The 20,516-nt window shown below is 50.9% G+C and overlaps 1 protein-coding gene across 1 annotated transcript in view; it reads right to left on the reverse strand.

Moving 5' to 3' along the window:
* Nucleotides 1-19,208, reverse strand: part of SUN1 (Sad1 and UNC84 domain containing 1) — a 36,329-nt gene extending 17,121 nt beyond the window's left edge. The window contains exons 1-15 of the mRNA XM_042781282.1: nucleotides 19,126-19,208; nucleotides 14,965-15,153; nucleotides 12,162-12,346; nucleotides 10,694-10,720; nucleotides 10,414-10,596; nucleotides 7,447-7,614; nucleotides 6,659-6,742; nucleotides 6,257-6,361; nucleotides 4,998-5,096; nucleotides 4,319-4,412; nucleotides 3,640-3,698; nucleotides 3,354-3,499; nucleotides 2,703-2,930; nucleotides 1,144-1,230; nucleotides 390-433 (exon numbers count right to left, since the gene is read on the reverse strand). Of these exons, the coding sequence (XP_042637216.1) occupies nucleotides 390-433; nucleotides 1,144-1,230; nucleotides 2,703-2,930; nucleotides 3,354-3,499; nucleotides 3,640-3,698; nucleotides 4,319-4,412; nucleotides 4,998-5,096; nucleotides 6,257-6,361; nucleotides 6,659-6,742; nucleotides 7,447-7,614; nucleotides 10,414-10,596; nucleotides 10,694-10,720; nucleotides 12,162-12,346; nucleotides 14,965-15,153; nucleotides 19,126-19,202 (1,775 nt within the window). The 5' untranslated portion in view covers nucleotides 19,203-19,208. The remainder of the gene's footprint in view (nucleotides 1-389; nucleotides 434-1,143; nucleotides 1,231-2,702; nucleotides 2,931-3,353; nucleotides 3,500-3,639; nucleotides 3,699-4,318; nucleotides 4,413-4,997; nucleotides 5,097-6,256; nucleotides 6,362-6,658; nucleotides 6,743-7,446; nucleotides 7,615-10,413; nucleotides 10,597-10,693; nucleotides 10,721-12,161; nucleotides 12,347-14,964; nucleotides 15,154-19,125) is intronic.
* Between the last annotated feature and the right edge of the window lie 1,308 nt (nucleotides 19,209-20,516).

Raw genomic sequence — 20,516 nt, forward strand, 5'->3', positions numbered from 1 at the left:
TGAGGTGGAAGGGATGCTGTAGTAGACACACGTGACTTAGGGTCCTGTCAGCAGTTGTGTTTTCAGAGACACTGTATCAGACACTGCAGCGCTCTGCTCCCATCTGTTCCCAGGCAGGCACGGTGGCCCTGAGAACCTGACCTGGGCAGGGAGGCTCTCCTGCTCACAGCAGGGGCACCATCGTGGGTGGGGTAGCCATGAGGCTTTCCTGCTGCACACAGGTAGGTGCTAAGCAGCCCCACTGGCTGCCCTTCTCCCCATGTGGCTCCACAAGGACCTCCCAGACAGACAGACAGTAAGCTTGGACCAGTCACTCAGGAGACACTGTGGCACCTGGCAGGCAGAGAGAGGCAAGTGATGGAGACCGCACATATTTCCTGTCATCTCACCTGGCTGCTCTCAACTTGGTCTGCTCCAGCTCCTCCTGGGCAGCCTATGAGAGAGAAAGTCTGCTGACACAGAGGTAGATGGACAGCTCACACAGGTCTCTGGGTTTGTTAATTCACAGTCCAGCCCTGCCCGTAGCCCCTGATGGCTCCCTGCAAGGCCACTACTTGAACATGGGAGCAGATGCCATGTCCTTGGATGCCGAGGGTGACTTCACAGCTGGATGGCTGCTGGCACATGCATCTGGTGTGCTGGGTCTGCCTCAGACCCACCCTGGCTCACCTACCCGCCTCCTCCACCCCAGAGCAGCCACGTGGTCCAGGCCACCAGACACCTTGGAATCCAGGAACAAGATAAACTTGCAATGAAATGGAGCTCTCGGGAAAACAGGGCATCAGGGACACTTGTTGGTTTCATAAAAGACAACAACAAATATCCTAAGAGGAAGTGCTTCACAGAGAGGGTCGTCCACTGCCATCAAGTCCACTTAGACTCATAAGCAGCCTCCACTGGGCTTCCAAGGCTGTAGATCTTTACAGAAACAGATTGTCCCATCTTCCTCCCATGGAGCAGCTGGGGGAGGCGAAGTTAAACCTCTGACCTTCCCTTCTTGTTAGCATCCCAAACGCCTTACCCACTATGCCATCAGAGTTCCTTAGAGAGTGCTAAGGAGCTTGGAAACAGGGCTGTAGCTGACTCAATTTAAAAAGTCGTTGCTGGGCTTGGAGCTCCATGGGCAAGGTCAGGGGCCAGTACCTCGGCTCTTTCTGTCAGTCTCCTCATCATGGCTTCCAGAGTTGAGAGACGTGATTCGTGCTCTTGGCGGAAAGTCACAAAGTCAGTCTTAGAGAGAAAAACAAATGCCCAAGTGGGTTAAGGAAACTATGCATCACAGACCTAGCAGGTAAAGCCAAGCTTTTTACACATAGCACCCAACAGCTAGACTATGGTTCTAAGCTGACTTTGGACCCTTGAAGGGGAAAGGCACTAGTACCATCCCTTGTCTTTGCCTTTGACTCTGGTGGGTTCAAGTCTGTGCTGCCAGGATTGATCCACAAGTTCTGTTACAGAGGGTTTCATGAAGATGCCTGTAACTACTAGACACACTCTGCAAAGGGCAGATCAACTGCTGACCTTCCGCAAACACTCCCTATACACCCGCTGTACCTCCTGCTTTAAATGAAAGTCACTGTAGGTCCACTTATCTCCCCTATCACTGCACACGCACAGGAAATACACAACATGGAAACCTCTACCAGGAATTGTTGTTGTTATGTGCTTGACTCACAGTGACCCCTCCTCGGGTTTCCGAGGAGGCGGTATCACTACGGAAGTAGATTGCCCAACCTTCCTTCCGAGGAGTGGTTGGTGGGTTAGCAGTCAAGTGCCTTAGGCACTACGCTACCAGAGCTCCCCTACCGGGAATAAGCAGCCACAATGCTATCCCAGAACCCCAGACCATACCACTGGGAACGGACAGCATCAGGTGGCTACAGTCACTTATCTAGTACTGATCAGCACCGACTAGCAAGTGACCTTCCTGGCTGGGTGGGGAAGTGTCCATGAGAGGTCAAACTAGAAAAGAGCTGTGTATAGCATAAGCAGCTACCTGCTCGAAAACAGTGACAGTCAAAAACCACTGCCACTTACGCTCACAATAAGGGCTGAGCACTGCAGAGATTGGCAGGAAAAGGGCTGGGGGCCTCCTGTACCCCAAGTCCAGAGGGACTGTGGCTGTGAGTTCTCTCTGTGGGTTCTCTGTGGATTATGGCTGTGGATTCTCTCTGGATTCTTGCTGCGGATTCTCTGTGGACTGTAACTGTGGGTTCTCTGTGGACTGTGACTGTGGGCTCTCTCTGGACTCTGGCTGTGGATTCTCTGTGGACTGTGACTGTGGGTTCTCTGTGGACCGTGACTGTGGGCTCTCTCTGGACTCTGGGTGTGGATTCTCTGTGGACTGTGACTGTGGACTCTCAGAATTCCGGCTGCAGGGTTCTCTGAGGACTTAGCTGTGGGGAACCCTCTGTGGGAGCATCTATCCTGTCTTACTCTAAGAGTCTTTGATGATCGACACACAAAGATGAGACGCAGTCATCAGAGTAAAAGCATGAAGCTCAGCTGGAAATGTGAGCCCTGTGGGCCCTGAGGGGCAGAGAAGCCAGCAAAAGGGCGCTGAGTGTGCATGACCATTGGTCTGTGAGTGACATGGCCGCGGACCTTCTTCCTGCCAGTGCTGAGGCCATGCACCACAGGCCATTCCTAGTGTCAGCCACCCAGGAGCAACAACAGGAGGACAAGACCCTTCTCAGCATTACCTCAGCACCTGGGACACCCATCGCTCGTTGCTCTGCGAGCTGGTGGACCAGGGAGAGCACCCCATCCCGGTCGCCATCCGCCTGGTCTGCACGTGCCTGCAGGCTCCGGAGCAGCAGCGTCAGCTCTCTGAGTTTCTCCTCGTGCAGCTGACACCTTCCGGACAACGAGGTCACCTGGTGCTCCACGTCACTCAGCCGGTGCCAGTGGAAAGCTGCCTCACCGTGGCCCTGAAATGGTCAGAAGGGGTCCTGCAGGCAGTGCTCAGGAGAGAGGAGAGTCAGAGGCACACAGCGTGCATACTCGTCACCACACCCACAGCACCACATGCAGACTCCTTCGAGGGAGCAGGACACGTGGACCACAAGTGAACACCCTCAGAAGAGAGGCCCATGGGTGGCATCACTCTCTTCCTTATGCATTGCGCTCTCCACAGTGACGGACACTCTTCTGTTTTCTTAGTTAAAACTAGCTGGGTCATGAAATGACCTGTAACATGCAGCATCTGAACCACTGCAGCACATGTGAGGACTGTAGGACTTCCTCACTGTACTTATGAAAGGCTCCCCTGGACCACTGTGCTCACAGGTGCATGAACCTTTACCACAAAGAAAAAGCTGCAGGGCCCTTTAAGACAGCCTTCTACCAGTTACCTCAGGTGGCAGGTGCAGGTGGGAAGCAGCAGGTGTGAGGATGGTCTTGGGGTCATCCATTCTCTGTGCTTTGTACACATCAGTCCAATTTAACATGGGCAGCAATGACAGGAAATCGGCCTGGCCCCAGAAGGCAAGACCTGCACCTTGAACAGAGATAATGGCTGAGAACACACAGTCACCCACATGCTTGCTTTCAAAAGCATACTTAGATGGCCCATTGTTTGCACTTTTGTGTACACACACACACTCACCACCCAAGGCTGCTCAGCCAAGCCCCACTTACCTAGGAAAAGTAACAACGGGATGAGCACGACTAAGCCCTTGCAAACATTTCGAAGGCACCTAGAACAGAAATGAAGACACGGAACTTGGAAGAGTGAAAGGCAGATTCACCTTTCTGTTTCCCTCTCTGGGTAAGCTCACACAAAATACTGCCAGCCGATCAAAACGGAAAGCCATAATACCGGAGGTGCAGCTCTAGATATGTGGATGTCCTGAGGTGAACCTTCCTATACATCACTGCTTCCCAGGCCTGGGTTAACTGGCTCTACACACACAAGGTGCCAGACCGGGGCTGCCAGGAGCCACCAAAGTAACTGGAACCTCTTCCCCTGATCACCTCTGCCCCACTGTGTCACCTGGTACCCTGGAAACCACCCTGAAGCACGGCTCAGAGATCCAGGTGCAGCCCTGAGCCTTCCCCTTCCTGGCTGTGTGACTCACCCCCCCAAGCTTCTGCACACTCTGCTTTCCTCAAGGGTGACTCCCGCCTTTCCCAGTTCAAAGGGTTGGAGGGGAAGAGGAAGTAAAAACATCAAAGCACGCTCTGTAAATGTAAGGCAGTGACCTCAAACCTAAATACGCGAGGGATTGTCATCAAAAGACTAGCCAGAAGACCCCTGCGGCTGGCCTAAAGCATGCTCCTCTGAAGCTGGGCTGACGCAGTGGCATCAGCATCTTACCTTGTGAGAAGGAACACATTCAGCCAAGATACCAGAGTTACCAACTGGTACCATCCGAACCCCAGCCACCAGAACAGCCCAGAGGCTGCCTTCCCTAGAAGAGAAAACACGAACAGTCTGAGCAAACCCTCTCAAGGGATGCACTTTGCGAGGGACCAAGCTGGAAGCACAAAGAGGTAAGTACCGGCAGACACTGTGGAGATGAGCAAGGACATAGTGGAGATGCTCTATGGAGAGGCGCTTGTCAGCGTGTGAGGAATGACCCAAACACAGGAACACAGCTCACGCAATGCACGACGCAGAGACACCCACAAGACGAGATGGCAAAAGCAGAAACCCCACCCACACTTGTCAGTGTCTGAAGAATGACCTGAACACAGGAACACAAGCCACGCAATGCACGATGTGGAGAAATGCACACAACGACATGGCAGAAGCAGAAACCCTACCCACACTTGTCAGCTATGCGAAGATCAAACAGCTGGACTTACGCAAAACCCAACAGCAGGCAACAGACACTCATGCAATAAACATACTGTCTGCTAGCATCTCTAAATAACACAGAACAAAATGGCTAAGCAAGGGGCCAAGCGTGGGGACCTAGACATGAAGGGTTATTATGGGCACCGAGCAGCCAAGCCTGGTAGAAGCTGTGAACACAGGAAGTTGAAATAGCCACCTGGAGCAGCGATGGCCAGCCAGAGCGCTGACCACACCGCTGAGGACAAGAGCCAGCCTGCAGTGGCAGTCCTATGCAGCACCTGTGCCAGACCATGACCTGTAGACAAAATGTGCATGAGAGGCACTCAGACCAGTGCTTCCAGTGCACAGCAGAGCCAGACACATCATGCCACCCATACAAACAGCATTCCCACACAGCAGAGCCACGCAGGCCATATCACCTGTACCACCGGCACTCCTGTAACACGGAAGAACCACACATGTCACGTCACCCATTCCACCAGCACTCTCTAAACACAGAAAAACCACATATGCCACGTCACCTGTACCACTAATGCTCTCTTGTCCTAAGTCTATTCTCAAGGAAAAAAATTGTGTCAAGTATGAGACACACATCCCCTGAAACAGATAAGTGAAAACCCTGCTGTAAGTCTGCAGTGTCCTGCCTGAAGACATGCAAAATGCAAAATGCAGATCCCCTTACAAAATCCCAGGGGCCACGATCAGAAGTGACCCTAGAAACACTTGCAATTGGTGCTAGCAGGCTATAGGGAAGACGATGGTTACTGAAAAACCAAAATGAAAATGATCCTGCAGACTAATATTTTTCAGGGACATGGTATCAAAATGGCAAGTGGTCGTAGCACCAGATGCGTCACGGCCAGACAGTAAGTCATCTCATGTCAAAGGTCACACACTCTGTAAGGCTGAAAATGGCATATGACATCAGTTTTCTTTCATTTTTTTAAGAGTAGTTGCTGGAAGCTATACATTATACAAACTCAACAATGACGTCTTGATGCCTAAAACCATCAAGCAGAAATTCTAATACAGATGATAAGCAAAAACAGTGTTTAGAAAAGGCACCTCTGTGACCAAGAACTGCATAAACGGGAATCGTCTCCTGTTGTCTGTAGGCCCCATTATGAGCGTCTAGCACACAGGTACTGAGCAGAGCCATGGCTCCGGGACAGACACACGGGCAGCAGCATTTGCAAAGCCACACTCCAGTACAGGTGGGTAATTAGTTACTAATTAGCAGCCTCAAACCAGCTGCCTTTCCTATGGTTAATCTGTGCTAAACGAATGTACAGACACTTTTAAGAGTGAAACTCTTGAACTAAGGCTAATGCTGCTCATGCCAATTTTACTAAGCAGGGCTATCAAACACCTCAACTCCATACAGACATGAGAGCCAGGGGCCCCGCATGCATCAAGTCACAGGATGAACAACACAGAGAACGGGCGAGCAACCACCTGCATGAGTGATGATGTAACACGCAGCCCTGTATGCAAGTGTGGGCAGCATGTGGAGGGAGACGTGGCCTTCAAGGTGCTCCTTGTTCCCCTTGCTGTCTTTACCTGTTGGTGGTGGTGACAAGCAGTTAATGTGACAACAACGTGAACTGTGCACAACAGCAACTTGAAAAATCAGGGAACTGATGATGGGGATAAGGCTCAGCAGAGGCTCCCCACCCCCAGGAGGAGGCTTCACTGCTGGTTCACCTAGCCCAGCCTGTCGCACGGGGCTGCTGCAACACATGGGGCCGCCATACAAACGCACCAACACCTTCTGCCTCGCCAGGGGCCCAACTACCACCTGTGAGGTGCCGTGTCTGACACCAAGGCTGTCATGGAGCCACGCAAGGCCATACTTACACAGCAGCTCCCCGTCTACGCTGAGGCGCGCATCTTCTCCGAGCAACTTGCTCACCTGTGTCCTCCCACCACGCCCGGACAGAGCTGCAACACAGTGACAGAGGCTCAGAGAGCATGTCAGCGCCGGGCGTGGCCTCTGCTCAGAGGCTAAGGGAGCCAGTGCGACAGAGAGAAGCCTAGGCTGATGGCTTGCAGGGCTTGGACTCTGAAGGCTCACACAATACAGGTGAGTCCAGGTGATGCTAAAGCCCCACCTGCTGAGTAAGGTGCCCAGGCAATACCAGGTGACCAAAGACTGGCCTACTCAAGATGCTGAAGCATGACCCTAAGCACCACTCAAGTAAATGACTTTTGCTTTAAAGGGATAATATGGCATAAGAATTGAGTATATCAAATAAAAAAAAATACAAAAAATGTTGATGCACTGACTACCTTCCAGAAAACAGAACCACATACAGAGCACAGGGAAATACCACAAGCCCCCTCAAAGATAGGTCAGCCGCCAGAGGTCGGCTGCAGGAGAGTCCAGGTGCAAGAAAGAAAGAAAGTGGCCATGTGACAGTGAGACAGCTGGCTGCAGGAGGGTCGACCGTGAGGAAGAGAGTGAGAGCCAGAGAGAGAGAAGGAGCGTGAGTGACAGACAGTGAGTGCCTAACCCAGGGCTGGCTCCAAGAACAGACCAGCCACAAGAGAGAGGCACGTAGGGGTGCACCTGAGAGGAAGCATGGGGTTTTCTCCACCTTGAAAGCATTGTTGGGTGGAGAAAGGAGAAAAAATGGTTTAAATACCTTTGAATTCATGGCTTTTTGATTCGTAACTTTTCAATTTGTGATTTTCTGATTCATAACTGAGCTTCATTAAAACCACCTGGAAAAGTGGAACCAAGAACGACGAGAGAGATTCTGAGGTGCGTTTGGCCAGCCGCCAGGTCCTATTCACGTAGGAAGACGCACCGCCTATCAAAAAACCATGAACACACGTTACTTCTCCCACAGGGCCGAGCCAGAAAGGGAGTGACTTTCTGAAGGGACGCGAATTCCATGATGACGCTAGTGACAAAGGACACCGCACCTGAAGTGGCACTGGGCAGAACACATGAACAAACTAGGTGCCAAGCCTCCAACAGCACACGTGTCTGTCGGCAACCGTCTGTAAATTGCCAGGCTTGGGACCACAGAGCCCCAATACTGTGCATGCACACGCTGCAATACTTACAATTCCCCAACAACCCCTTCCCCTGTGACGCCTGACCCTGCGCTTACTCCTGCCCGCAGTGGGAAGCGGCAGTACCACACGCTCACATGGGGCGTCCTCTGCTCCCTTCCTGTAGTGCTGCAGCTTCGGGTGCTCCACTGTGATCCCTGACACTGTTACCCGGCCACAAGTGGGAAAGGATGTCACTCTTCAAGAGGGGTGTGTGTGGGGAGGCAAGGAGTGACATGAGGCCCTGTGGGAAGCAGAGTCACTGGCATTCACTGTCTCAGGATGTGCTCTGGGAGGCAGCACCTCATGTGCCTTCCCAGGTCAGCAAGAGCAAAACCGTATTAAATCAGAACAAGGGGTGAGGCCAGCTTGGGCTACAGAGGTGTGAGTTGGAGTGATTTTAAAGAAATGACTAGAATAGTATGGATTCAAATATTCTAAGTAAGGAATATGTTATATGTGAATTCAGATCCTGGACCCCCAAAAGACCCCTTATTGTTATTGTTGTGTGCCCTCAAGTCGGACCCAACTCATAGCGACCCCTCCTTGGGTTCTGAGGCAGTATCACTATGGAAGTAGATTGCCCCATCTTCCTTCCGAGGAGTGGCTGGTGGGTCTGAACTGCCAGTCTTTTGGTTAGCAGTCAAGTGCCTTAGGCACTATGCTACCAGAGCTCCCAAAAGACCCCTTAGACCTGGGTAATTAGACCCAGTGCCAACTGTACTCACACTTGAATCATATGGCATTAACTTCATAGACAGGCTGGCAAACCAGCCAACATCTTCCAATCAAAGTAATGCGTGACTCACCACAGCACTGTCCACCGCAGTCAGCAGGGGCACTACCCAAGTGTCCATCAGCAGGTGACAGACAGACACAATGTGGGGTCCATCCACAGTGAACTGTTACTCAGCCATAAAGAAGAATGTGGTCCTGATACAAGGTGCCCATGGGTAAACCCTGACAAGACCACGCTGAGCAAAATAAGTGAGATGCAGAAGGACAAACACTGTAGGAGCCGCTTACGTGAAACATCTAGAAGACACAAAGGGCCTGAGGCAGAAAGAAGACTGGGCGTCAGCAGAGACTGGGGAGGGGAATGGACGGTTACTGCTTCTTTCAGGGGGAGGGGAAGTTCAGGAAAGGCACAGTGGTGACTGCCATCAAGAATACTGCGGCAGGCAGGCACTGCCACCTGGGCCGGCAGTCATGACTGGGCATGGGGTGCCCCCAAGAGATGACACCACATCATGAAAGGGAACCCACAGAAGGCACTTGTGGCTGTCTGTACACCCAGCCCTGCAGTGAGGCCCCGCGTTGTGTTCTGAGGGACAACCTGGCCCTGCAGTGAGGCCCTGTGTCTTATCCTGAGAGGCAGCCCAGTACTGTAGTGATGCCCCATGTCCTGTCCCAAGGGACAGCCTGGCTCCTGCCATTGTCCTGGGCCCACCATCCCAGGACTCTGGAGTCAGACTTGGATTCTCAGGCAGGGACTCCATCTACAGGGATGCTGACCCCATCATTGCAAACACAACACCACTGCTGTCCACCCCCTATTCACAACCTGTCCCCACTAGCCTCCCCCAGCACAATCAGCACCATTCCTGTTCACCCCCAAAGCTGTGGTTACTTCAGACACTGACGTCCACCATGACACTGGTGACACAGGGCATGCCTAGTTCTGACACCGGCTCAGGGGCTGCTGCGCTGGATGCAAAAGGAGCCCCATAGGGCCCTCACTGATGACCACGACACCAGTGACACAGGGCCCTCACCGACAACTGCCTTGATACCGGTGACACTGCCCACCTGGCTCTGACACAGACTCATGGGCTGCTGCACTAGACGCAGAGGAGCCCCACTGAGCCCTCCTGAGAGGACAATGATGCCACACCAGCTGCAGAGATGGGCGTCAGGAGGGCCCAGTTCTGTGAGCTCCTTCCTGAGGCGTCCTAATCAGAGCCCAAGAGGGACAAAAGTGCCTACCACATGCAACAGCTCCCACAGAGGAGCAGGAACAAAGCTGACTTCTGGAGTGTCTCTTAAATTTTAAAGGTTACCTGAGGTCAAGTTTGTCATGGACTGAACTGTGTCCCCAAAAACATGCAGCCAATCCTCATCCCTAAGTCTGTGGGTGTGGCCCACCTGGGAACAGGAATATCTTTGTTATGCTAATGAGGCACCGTCAGTGCGGGATGTGTCAAAAGCCAATGATTTTTTGAAACAGAAAAAGAGCAAATGAGGCACAAAAGGACAAGTAAGAGGACAGATGTCACATGAACATCATCAAGGAACCAAGGACCAGCAGCTGAAACAGACAGAGTTCCCCTAAGTGGACTGAGAGCCTCTGCCAGAGCCAGTGCCCTGCATGCGACTTCGAGCCTCCTAACCGCCAGACAATAAACTAGTGTGTGTTCCAGCCCCCACTGTGGTATTTCTGTTACAGCAGTGCTACATCTACAACAGAAACAGAGCAGACGCTGAGGCCTACGAAGACCAGTTTACAAAAACAAAAGGAAATGCGTGGCTGTCGTGAAGCCAGCAAGACTCACACTTCTGATTCCTGTCCCGAGAATAGACCCTGGAGGTGGGACCGAGGGCTGTGGGGTGTGCAGTGAGGACATCCCTGCGCGCCGACAGCAGGCTGCAGTCGCTGCAAGTGTAGCCGTTGATGGTGGTGGCATCTGTTGCAGCACCGAGGTCACCGTTTCCCTGAACGGCAGCTTTACTTCCACCTAAGGCTTTCATGTAAAGAGATGAAACCCGGTTGTCACAGGCTGCAGGTTCCTCATGGGAACGATGAGCAGGGGCAGAAAGAGGGCAGGAGATTACCTTTAAGGTCGCTGTCATCGTCCAGACCTAAAAAACACACACAGTTCGCTGTTGAGTTCAACGAGTCAGAACAGGAGAGACGCCACTGAGGACGGAGTGAAGCAGAGGCTATAGGAGCTGAAGGGTCAGCTAATGGTGGTGTCAAGACCTCCCCCAACACCCAGGGTGCTGGGACTTACAGGGGCCACAAGGGCACTTTTACCCAAGGTGAAAGTACATCTCTGAGGAACATACATACATACACCTACACCCATGTGTGCACACCCACGCACACCGCAACATACCCCAGCCATACCCGTGCACACCCATGTGCACACTCACATGCGCATACACACAACAGATCGCCAGCCATATACCCACACAACCCATGTACGTATACACGCATACCCCAATATACCCAAAGCCATACGAGCACACCCATGTGCACACTCACGTGCATACACATGCACACCCCAACACCCCTGGCCATATACGTGCACCCATGCACACCTCAACACCCCCAGCCATACATGTGCACACTCGTGTATACACACACGCACATCCCAACATACCCCAGCCATACACCCATGCACACACCCACGTGCGTACACACACATACCTCAACATACCCTAGCCATACACGTGCACACCCATGTGTACACACATGCCCCAACATACCCCAGCCATACACGTGCACACCCCTGCGCACACCCACAGTTTGACTAACGAGGAAGAGGAGAGAGAAAAGCCTGTTCTCACTACTCCCACATGACAATCACAGCTCATTCAACTGTCGCTTGGTACTGCTCTCAGTAACTGAGCACAACAGTATGACCGAAACGCAAGTGCTTCCCAGAGTCGGCATACGCAAAACTCTGGGGCTAACCTGGATCCTCTTGTCTTCTCAGGAGGGCTGAGCAGACATAAACAAGCCCGAGGGAGCCGCTGTGCCTCACATGCCACATGTCCTATGCACGGCCTCCATGGCCACACAGGCTGAGCAGCGAGGATGCAGGTGCTACTGCTGTTGTCTAAAGCTCATGTCCTAGCTGTGCCATCACAACCTAGTGTCAACACTGCTACACTGTGATACTTTCTAGGGACTTTGCATGCCCCCATCCCAGCTGTCTTGGTGCCTAATGCTTCCTGGGACCAGAAATCACATGGGCAGATTTTCAGACTCTCGCTTGAACGCATTAGAAGAAAAGCATCAGATCACTCCCTGTTCCCTGTCTCTCACACCTGAAGAAAATCCAAACAACAGAATGCACCAGGGCTCTCTTGGATGACCATCCATTAGCATACAAAGGTGGCCATGGTGGAGGTCCCCTGTACTTGGCCTGGGAGCCCCGGTCTCTTACCAACCAGTGGGATCCAAAAGCAAGAACCACCTGGTGTGACTGCCTTGCTCCTCAGCAACAGGCCAGCTGGACAGGAAGCTGACTGCCCCACCCAAGGAGGGTGCTGGGATGCACAGTCACCCACTCACCCCAGAAGTGGTCCACCTGGGTCTGCTCCTGGATCAGGGATGCGTCCAGCACGGGGGGCCGGAAGGCTGTATTGCCCTGCAGGCTGCGGCAGCTACTCTGGCTTACAGCCGAACACGTTGCTGTTCTTGACATGTGGTTTATACTAAAAGCTGGTTTGCCTGCAGTTCTGCGCTGTTTTACTGTTCTAAAAAGACAGGAATGAGAAACAAACACAAACTTTTCCTAGTGAGCACAAAATAATTAGGTTTTATTAACACAAAATCTAGGGTGGGGAATACTAGGCACTTTTAGGCTAAGCATTTTCTCATGCCTCTTCCTCTGTGATGGAACATCCACTAATTGAAAGGGACTACCCTTAGACTGAGAACACAAAATGGTTCTCAGGTCATTGTGGGTGCCAAGACCCCAGAGCGGTTAAGACTGATTTAAAAATGGTTTGCAAACATGATTGATAGGTTTAACCCCCTCTCCCCCAACACTGTGCACACACAGGTCCAGAGTATTCCTCAATCATGGGCAAGGGCAGGACTGCCTTAAGGACGTATGCAAGGCAGGCTGGACACCACAGCGAGCCCCACATTCCTACTTAGCACACAGGACAGGCATACCTCAGACATGGGGAGTTTATTCCAGACCACACAATAAAGTGAGTGTGGCAAGAAAGCGAGTCACAGCACTTTTTTTTTTGGTAGTGCACAGAAGAGTCACGGTGACACTATACTGCAGTCTGCTGAGTGTGCAACAGCATGATGAAAAAGGTTGAAAAAGTGTAAGGAAGACCACAATGGAACACAGACATGAAGGGAGTACACAGTGTTGGAAAATTGGCACCAACAAACTTGCTCGACACAGGATTGCCACAAACCTTCACTCTGTAAGAAGTAAATTAGCTGCGAAGCTCAGAAACACGAGGAATGCCAGTATATACACAGAGCCTCACACACAGGTTCTGTGAGCACTTGACGTGAAGTCAGACAAAGGGTTGCAAAGGTGCATGAGGCAAGGTCCTTGGAGTCCCAGGACACCAGTTGTGGGTCGAGTGCAGAAGTACTGACACAAACAATGTGAAAAAAAGACCATGTGCAGCAGGGGCACGATTAGTGTGATGGGAACCAAGATGTCAGTGTTGCCTCACTACCACTTGGCAGTTCTAACCTGGTGCAGCACATTCAAAGCAACAGGGAACCCTCAGTTGTCACCCCAAACCTACAGAAACAGACTCACTCAGGGGAGGTCCAGGAGCCCACTTTTAACCACAGATCTCCCAGGTGAAGGTGGTCTGGGCCCGGGGCTCTCAGAGTGAAGATTTCGTTATTTTCTCCATCGCTTCTGAGCCCTGCACTCCAGGGAACAGCTGCTGCCCAGACTGGAAGCTGTCACTCCAAGGGAGCGCTAGCCATGGGAAGCTCTGCTTCCACTCCTTGTAACTATATAGCACAGTCACCCTTCCTGGCTGGAGAGCATGTGCAGGCTTGGAGACTATGCCCACTGTCACCCTTCCTGGGCACAGATATGGGGACCACATCCACCGTCACCCTTCCTGGACACAGAGCAGGTGCAGGCTTGGAGACTATGCCCATTGTCACCCTTCCTGGGTGCAGAGGAGGTGCAGATATGGAGACCACACCCACTCTCACCTTCTTGGGTACAGAGGAGCTCCAGAGATCAACATGGGAATCAAAAATACATGATAATATCTAAACTTTATCTCTGCATCTATTGGTTAATTGTCCTGGTGGCAGTGGTTAGTTTTGTCAAGTTAGCTCCAACTCATGGTCACCTTAAGTCCATCAGAACAAAATGCTACCCAGTTCTATCCCATGTTCCCAGATGCTGGTGTGTTAGAGCCTGTTGCTCAGCTAGGATGTCCAGCCATCTCATAGAGGGCTTCCTTGTCTTAGCTGACCCCCCATTTCACCAAATGTCACGTCCTTTTTGAGTGATTACTCTTTCCTGAGTCCAAAGTGAGTGAGCAGAAGTCTTGTCATCCTTGCTTCTGACAGGCACTCGTGCTTGTATTTCTTTTAAAACTGACATGGGTGTTGTTCTGACATCTCTGACAGCTTTGATATAATTTGCTGACACCACAGTTCGAACACATCAATTCTTCTGTCTTCTTTTTTCACGTACATGAGGTGTCTGGAAAGCCCATGGCTTGGGTCAGGAGCACCTTAGTCCTCAAAGTGACATCTTTACTTCGTAACACTTTAAACAGGTCTTTTGCATCACTTGATATTCTGACTGCTGCATCAATGGGTGTTGACTGTGGATCCAAGAAGAATGAAACTGTTGCCAACTTCAATTTTTCCTCCATTTATCTCAGTTCACTGGTCCGTTTGTGAGGACGTTCAATTTCTTCTGCTCAGGCACAATCCACATTTAACACACAGATGTAAAGTGTTAGTAGTGCAGAGACCACCTACAATACCATGTAATGATTTGGGTATGATTCCTTCCCCTTAAACATCTGGTAGGATAGCTGAAGTTATGAAGAACAGGCTTTCTAACCCATGAATGCTGGCTTGTGTGGCGTGTACCCACGTCACAAGGTGCCCGCTGGTTTTAAAGCACAAACAGAAAGAACCTACAAATCTTAACTTGCAGAACATGAGCAAAGACAATGCACAATGTTCCAGCATCAGTGCTGCCCACACTCAGTGGCTGTGACATTATACACACACACACACACACACACACAGCCTTCAGTTCAGGGAGTGCGGTGTGACAAACTAAGAGTCTGTGTTTGGCTTTGACCACAAGAGAAACGACCCCCTCAGGAAGACAGAGCAGAGCTGGGCTCACCTGGACACTCTGTCCTTCACAGAGGCAGAGCTCCTGGTGCAGGTGGGGTCCTCGGTGTCTGGGCCATCCCCTGCGTGGAATGCGGGGGTGATGAGGCGCAGACTCCGTCGGGACATTCTTGGGGAATCAAAGACAGGATCCAGTCTATGTTCGGTTTCAAAATCCAGCGCTTCAGAGGAATAGCTTGAGCTAGGAACAGAGGAAATGCATCAGAGACAGCCTTCAGTCTGGAGGTGAGGGAGATTGAGCGTAAGCTGTTGGGACGTTTAAAAGCAACAACTGTTGATTGTGGGGCAGTTTTACTATGAGGCAAAAGTAAGCTGGCACATAATCTGTTTAAGAAGACTCTTGCATCATATTTTATAAACATATTCTCAGAATCACATTCTTTATAAACGCGCTAGAGCTAAGATACCAGGAAATACACTCAGTCGAACCAAAATAAATGGACACAAAGTACTTCAAAGTGCCATATGCACTTAACGCGTACCATTTAGCTAAGAGGAAGGTTCCTGTCTTTACCCCAGACCAGGGGTGGTGAGAATACTCAGTGCACCAGCCCACACAGAATACTCCAGAAAGGACCCGACACTAGAAACACCTGACATCTAATCTCAAACATGGCTGGTTCCCCTTGAGGGTTTCAGGCATTTATGGTCTCAATTATGTTATTTCAGGCCAGGATTTCCTGTGTTGGTATGGACCAATCTAAGGTTGACTTTTTTTTTTTTTTTTTTAAATTGTGATTTAGGTGAAAGTTTACAGAGCAAATTCACTTTCCATACAGCAGTTCACACACACATTGTGTCATGACATTGACTATAATTTACCCCGATGCAACAGTTCCCCTCCCACTTCCTCCCAATAGTTACCTCTTCCCTGTGTCCATCCCTCCATGCACTCCTGTCCCCTGAACTGTCTCCCTGTGCATACACAGCCCTTTTTTCTCCCACGGAGTGTATCTACCTCAGGTACATATTCAATCTTTGGTTTTATTCATTCTTCTTTGCTCTGGACGAGGAGAGACCCATTGTTGCATCTAGACAGCTGCTTGCAAGCTTGTAAGAGCCCAGTCGCTACTTGCCAAAGTAGGAGGTGGAACAATGTTTTGTGTAGTATGTTATGTCAATTGAGCTTGATGTCCCCTGCAGCTATGGTCCCAAGCCAACAGGTTCAACTACTTGCTCCCTCTGGGTAGCCGGCTGTGACCAAGAAGTGACTACAACCTTGTCCCTTGTCAGCTCTACTATATCCCTGGGAATTCTTACAGAAATACAAATACACTTGTAGAACCACTGAAGGTTGACTATTTTTAACGTCTGCTCTTTACCCCCACTTCACCCTCTAAACTCCAGGCCTGGGTTCTAAGAGGAGCCATTATGAAGGAAGTGCATGTCACGAGAGTTCTGAATCCTGAGCCTGCTCCACTCTGCCCGTACCTCACCCAGCCTGACTGGGGAACCCTCTGTGAGTGTAGACACGCACGCCAGCTGGGGAACCCTCTGTGGGTGTAAACACGCACGCCAGCTGGGGAACCCTGTGGGTCCAGATACGCACACACATCAAAGGAAAACATCCAGCAGTAGCTGCCACACAGGACTCTGCCCCTACCCCCAGTGTGACCTTCCTTAGGTCTGACTCAGGGATGCTACAACACAGCTGCCAAGCCTGATGTGGTCCTGGCTCTCTTACCCAAACCTTGACGGCCTTGTACCCTCAGAAAGATGGTCCAAGTCTTACTAGTTCAGTCAGAAAGAGCATTCCTGGGAAGACAGGTGCAGAGAGGACCGTCTGCTGCACCACTGTTTACAGTAGGAAAGGGCAGGGAAGTGCCTGTCACAGGAGACTGGTTAAACAAACCAGGATGTACTTATCACAGAACATCACAGAACGCTGGGAGGCCACTCAGAACACAAAAGGACCATCCAAGAGTGTCACAGAAAGACCTCCCAGATATGCTGCCAAAGAGGAAAAAGCAACAAACTCTAGCACCACCCTGTTTAGGTTAAAACAAACTGAAAAATAACCCCCAAGTTCTGACACATAGCTGTGTACAACATACACAGGTCTGGCCAGTTCTGTGAATGGGTGACAGCGGTGACTCAGGAATTGAAAGATGGGGGGCACAGGTACTTTTACTTTTTGCTGGAGAGCACCGGACTTTTCCATCATTAACATACTACTGGGGGGTAGGGATAAGAAGTAGAGAAGAAGGGACCCAGGACCCAAGGCTCTGACTCCATGACCTGACCGTCCAGTCCCAGTTCTTCCAGAGGTCACTCATGGCTTAGAGGCGGTGCTTATCTGGCAGAGTGGATGACCTCCCAGGTCTCCTCCAACCCCACACCCAGGTTCCAGCAGGCCCACGGCTTAGGGCAGGGCACCCAACATGGTCCCACCAAGAACACCAGTGAAGGATCCACGTGTGCTGAGCTGGGCATGACATCTCCATCAGGCATCTCACCACATTTCTATGAACTGTTCAGGGGAGAAGGGCCCAACCCAGGATTAGTGAGGATAAAATGACATAGATAGGAGCTAAAAAAGGATGATGTAGACAAAGACCCTGAATAGCATGCAACTTTATTTCCTGTTTGTTATACAATGTTCTTTTAAAAATTTATTTACATGTACTTTCTATAAAAAGGACCTCTGGTGGCATAGTGGGTAAGGCATTTGGCTGCTAACCAGGTCAGTGGTTCAAACCCACCAGCTGCTCTGCAGGAAGATGAGGCAATCAATTTCCGTAGATTTACAGCCATGGAAACCCTATGGGGGTCACTATAAGCTGGAATCAACTTGGTGGCAGTTAATCTTTGGCTTTTTTCTATAAAAAGATGGGAAGAAAATCTATCACAACTGAACCCCAGAAGCACAGATCTGAGGCATCAGTAAGTTATTGTTTCCAGATGAAAGGCCCCAGGAAGAATCATGCTCTCTGGTCTCAAGGGGCCATCGGAGAGTCAAGTGCCTCTGTCTGTCAACACAGGGTCCGGCTGCCTCTGCTGCTGCCACACCATGTGCAGGGTCATCCAAACACCGGGCCTGCTGCAGAGCCAACGTGTTGGTAACTGTTGAAGTGGGGGGTACTGTGTGCTGGTAACTGTCGAGGTGGGGGGGCATCACATGTAGATAACTGTCGAGGTGGGGGCACCACACATTGTTAACTGTTGAGGTGGGGGCCCCCCTGAGCATTGGCAACTGTTGAGGTAGGGCGGCACTGCACATTAGTAATTGTAGAGGTGGCGGGCACTGCACACGTAACCATTGAGGTGTGGGTGCCCTGTGCATTGGTAACTGTTGAGGTGGCGGGTCCCCTGAGCATTGATAACTGTCAAGGCAGGGGGCACTGTGCACTGGTAACTGCTGATGGGGGTTCCTTGGCCTTTGAAAGACCTTACTCCCAGGAGAGCTTACAAAGCACATCTCATTAGCACTGTCTCCTCCACTGTCTTGCGTCTTGGGACACCTTCCCAGCTCTCTGCCCCTAGACCACCATCTTCTCCATGAAGAAGGGCTGTGACTGTTTGCTGACACAAGAGTCCCTTTGCCAGTCACCCAGGTTGTGTAATACTGAGGCTTCATGTCAATCATCCTATGTGGTAAGGGGAGAGGTTAGCCAGTAACGTCCACAAGGCAAACCCCAGGCTCCGTGTGTCAGAGTGTGAGCAGAGTGCGTGCCAGTTCTGGACAGCCTCGGCTTCGTCAAAACCTGTCCTAGGACGCCTCCTGCCCTTCTGTGGAGCACTGACAGGAATCACAGAGCAGCACCCAGAACCACACAGATTGTTCTGGAGATCACAGCCAGCCTGGGTGGGGTCTGACGGCAATTCCTGTGTACTGACTAAGCTCTGAGTCACCAGGCTAAGCCAGTTCTCAAAATAACTCGCACACTCAAGTCAGGTTACAAGTCCAGCGTGAAGGCACGGCGTGTACACAGCTCAGCTGTCTCCACTGGGACAGCGTGAGGGGTGAAGCCACGGCATGTACACAGCTCTCTCCATTGGTACAGTGTGAGGGGTGAAGCCACAGCGTGTACACAGCTCTCTCCATTGGTACAGTGCGAGGGGTGAAGCTACGGCGTGTACATGGCTCTCTCCACTGGGACAGAGTGAGGCTGAGCTGTAGGCACGGTCCACCCACCCACTCGCACACGCTCACCTGAGTGCGTACGTGTAGCCAGTGTTCTCTGGCACACACTGAGGAGGGGTGTACATGTGGAGCCGAGAGAAGTCCATGTCCACGATCTCAGATCATACTGCAGAAGGCGGAGAGAAAAGGAAGGCAGGGTTTTAAAAGGGTTAGAAAACGCACAGAGAAGTCAACCACGCTTCATGCTAAGACTGCTGAAAACATCACTGCCGAAGCGTTTGCACAACAGAGCCACTGTGGTAGCTTTGTTTTCACGTCTTATGGGAAACAATTTTCTCATACTGTGAGTCCACAGGCATCTTTGCTACACTCCACAGAAAAGCAACAAGGGGCGATGCTAGGTTGGGGTTGCGATGAGTCGGAATTGACTCGATGGCAATGGGTATAATTATGAACATCAGGGTAACTCAGAACCCCTTTTCAAAACATATTCTTAAATTCCTGAAGGGGTCAAAATGCTCTCCTTCCAAAATGTGGTCCACCCACACGATGGACTATCGCTCAGCCATAAGGAGAAATGAAGTCCTGGTCCATGTTACCCATGGGTGAACCTTGGAGACATGATGCTGTGTGAGAAAAGGCAGGTGTAGGAAACATACCGTCTGACCCCAGTTATGTGAAACGACTCCAACAGGCAAAGGGTGGAGACCCAAGTTTACTGGTGGTGCCTGGGCCAGAGGGAGAGGAAAGGAGAAACCACATTTAGGAAGCAGGGAATCTGCGGACAGGTCTGGTGACGATTATTGGTGGTGGTGGTGGTGGCCCAAAATGACTGAATCACTGACTAAACTGTACACAGGAAACATGCTGAACTGGTAAAGGGTATGTAATGTATGTTTCCACAACAATGGAGAGAAGAATAATATTGATGGCAGGTGAAAGTAAAGACGTCCATGTCCTGCAAAGACCCTCCCTCTGTGGCCTCAGTCAGTCAGCCCTGTGGGAACTCCCAGACAGCAGGCGCTTTCTCCACAAGCGCCTCAGAACAGAAGATAGGCTGCAGGAGACCACACTGATTTTTTTTTTTAAATGAAAGCGTGTTGTGCATTTGTTTCCCAGGTTGCCATGGAGCGTTCTTTAGTGACTAAAACCTTCCTAGGGCTAAAAATACTCCTACACCCGCCCATGTTTAAAAAAATATCCCTCACACGCCCAAGTTCTGAAACACACTCCTGTTCAGGCTAAAAAAGAGCGAAAAGACAAAAGCCCTTGCAGTAGGGATATGAATCATGTAAGTTGATAAAACTAGAAGTAAAGGGCATCTGGACAAAACCTGCAGACAAGTGTCTGCAGTTCTGTGAAGTAACCCTAAAGCCCACCAACCCACACTGGTTCTCTGAAAGCAATCGCCTGCTATTCTTTTAAAAATCAAGCACTCACAGAAAGACCACTGTTTATAT

This window comes from Orycteropus afer, unplaced genomic scaffold (assembly GCF_000298275.1).
Source record: "Orycteropus afer afer isolate SDZICR_OR568_19922 unplaced genomic scaffold, OryAfe1.0 scaffold00006, whole genome shotgun sequence".
In the NCBI taxonomy this organism is placed as follows: domain Eukaryota; kingdom Metazoa; phylum Chordata; class Mammalia; order Tubulidentata; family Orycteropodidae; genus Orycteropus; species Orycteropus afer.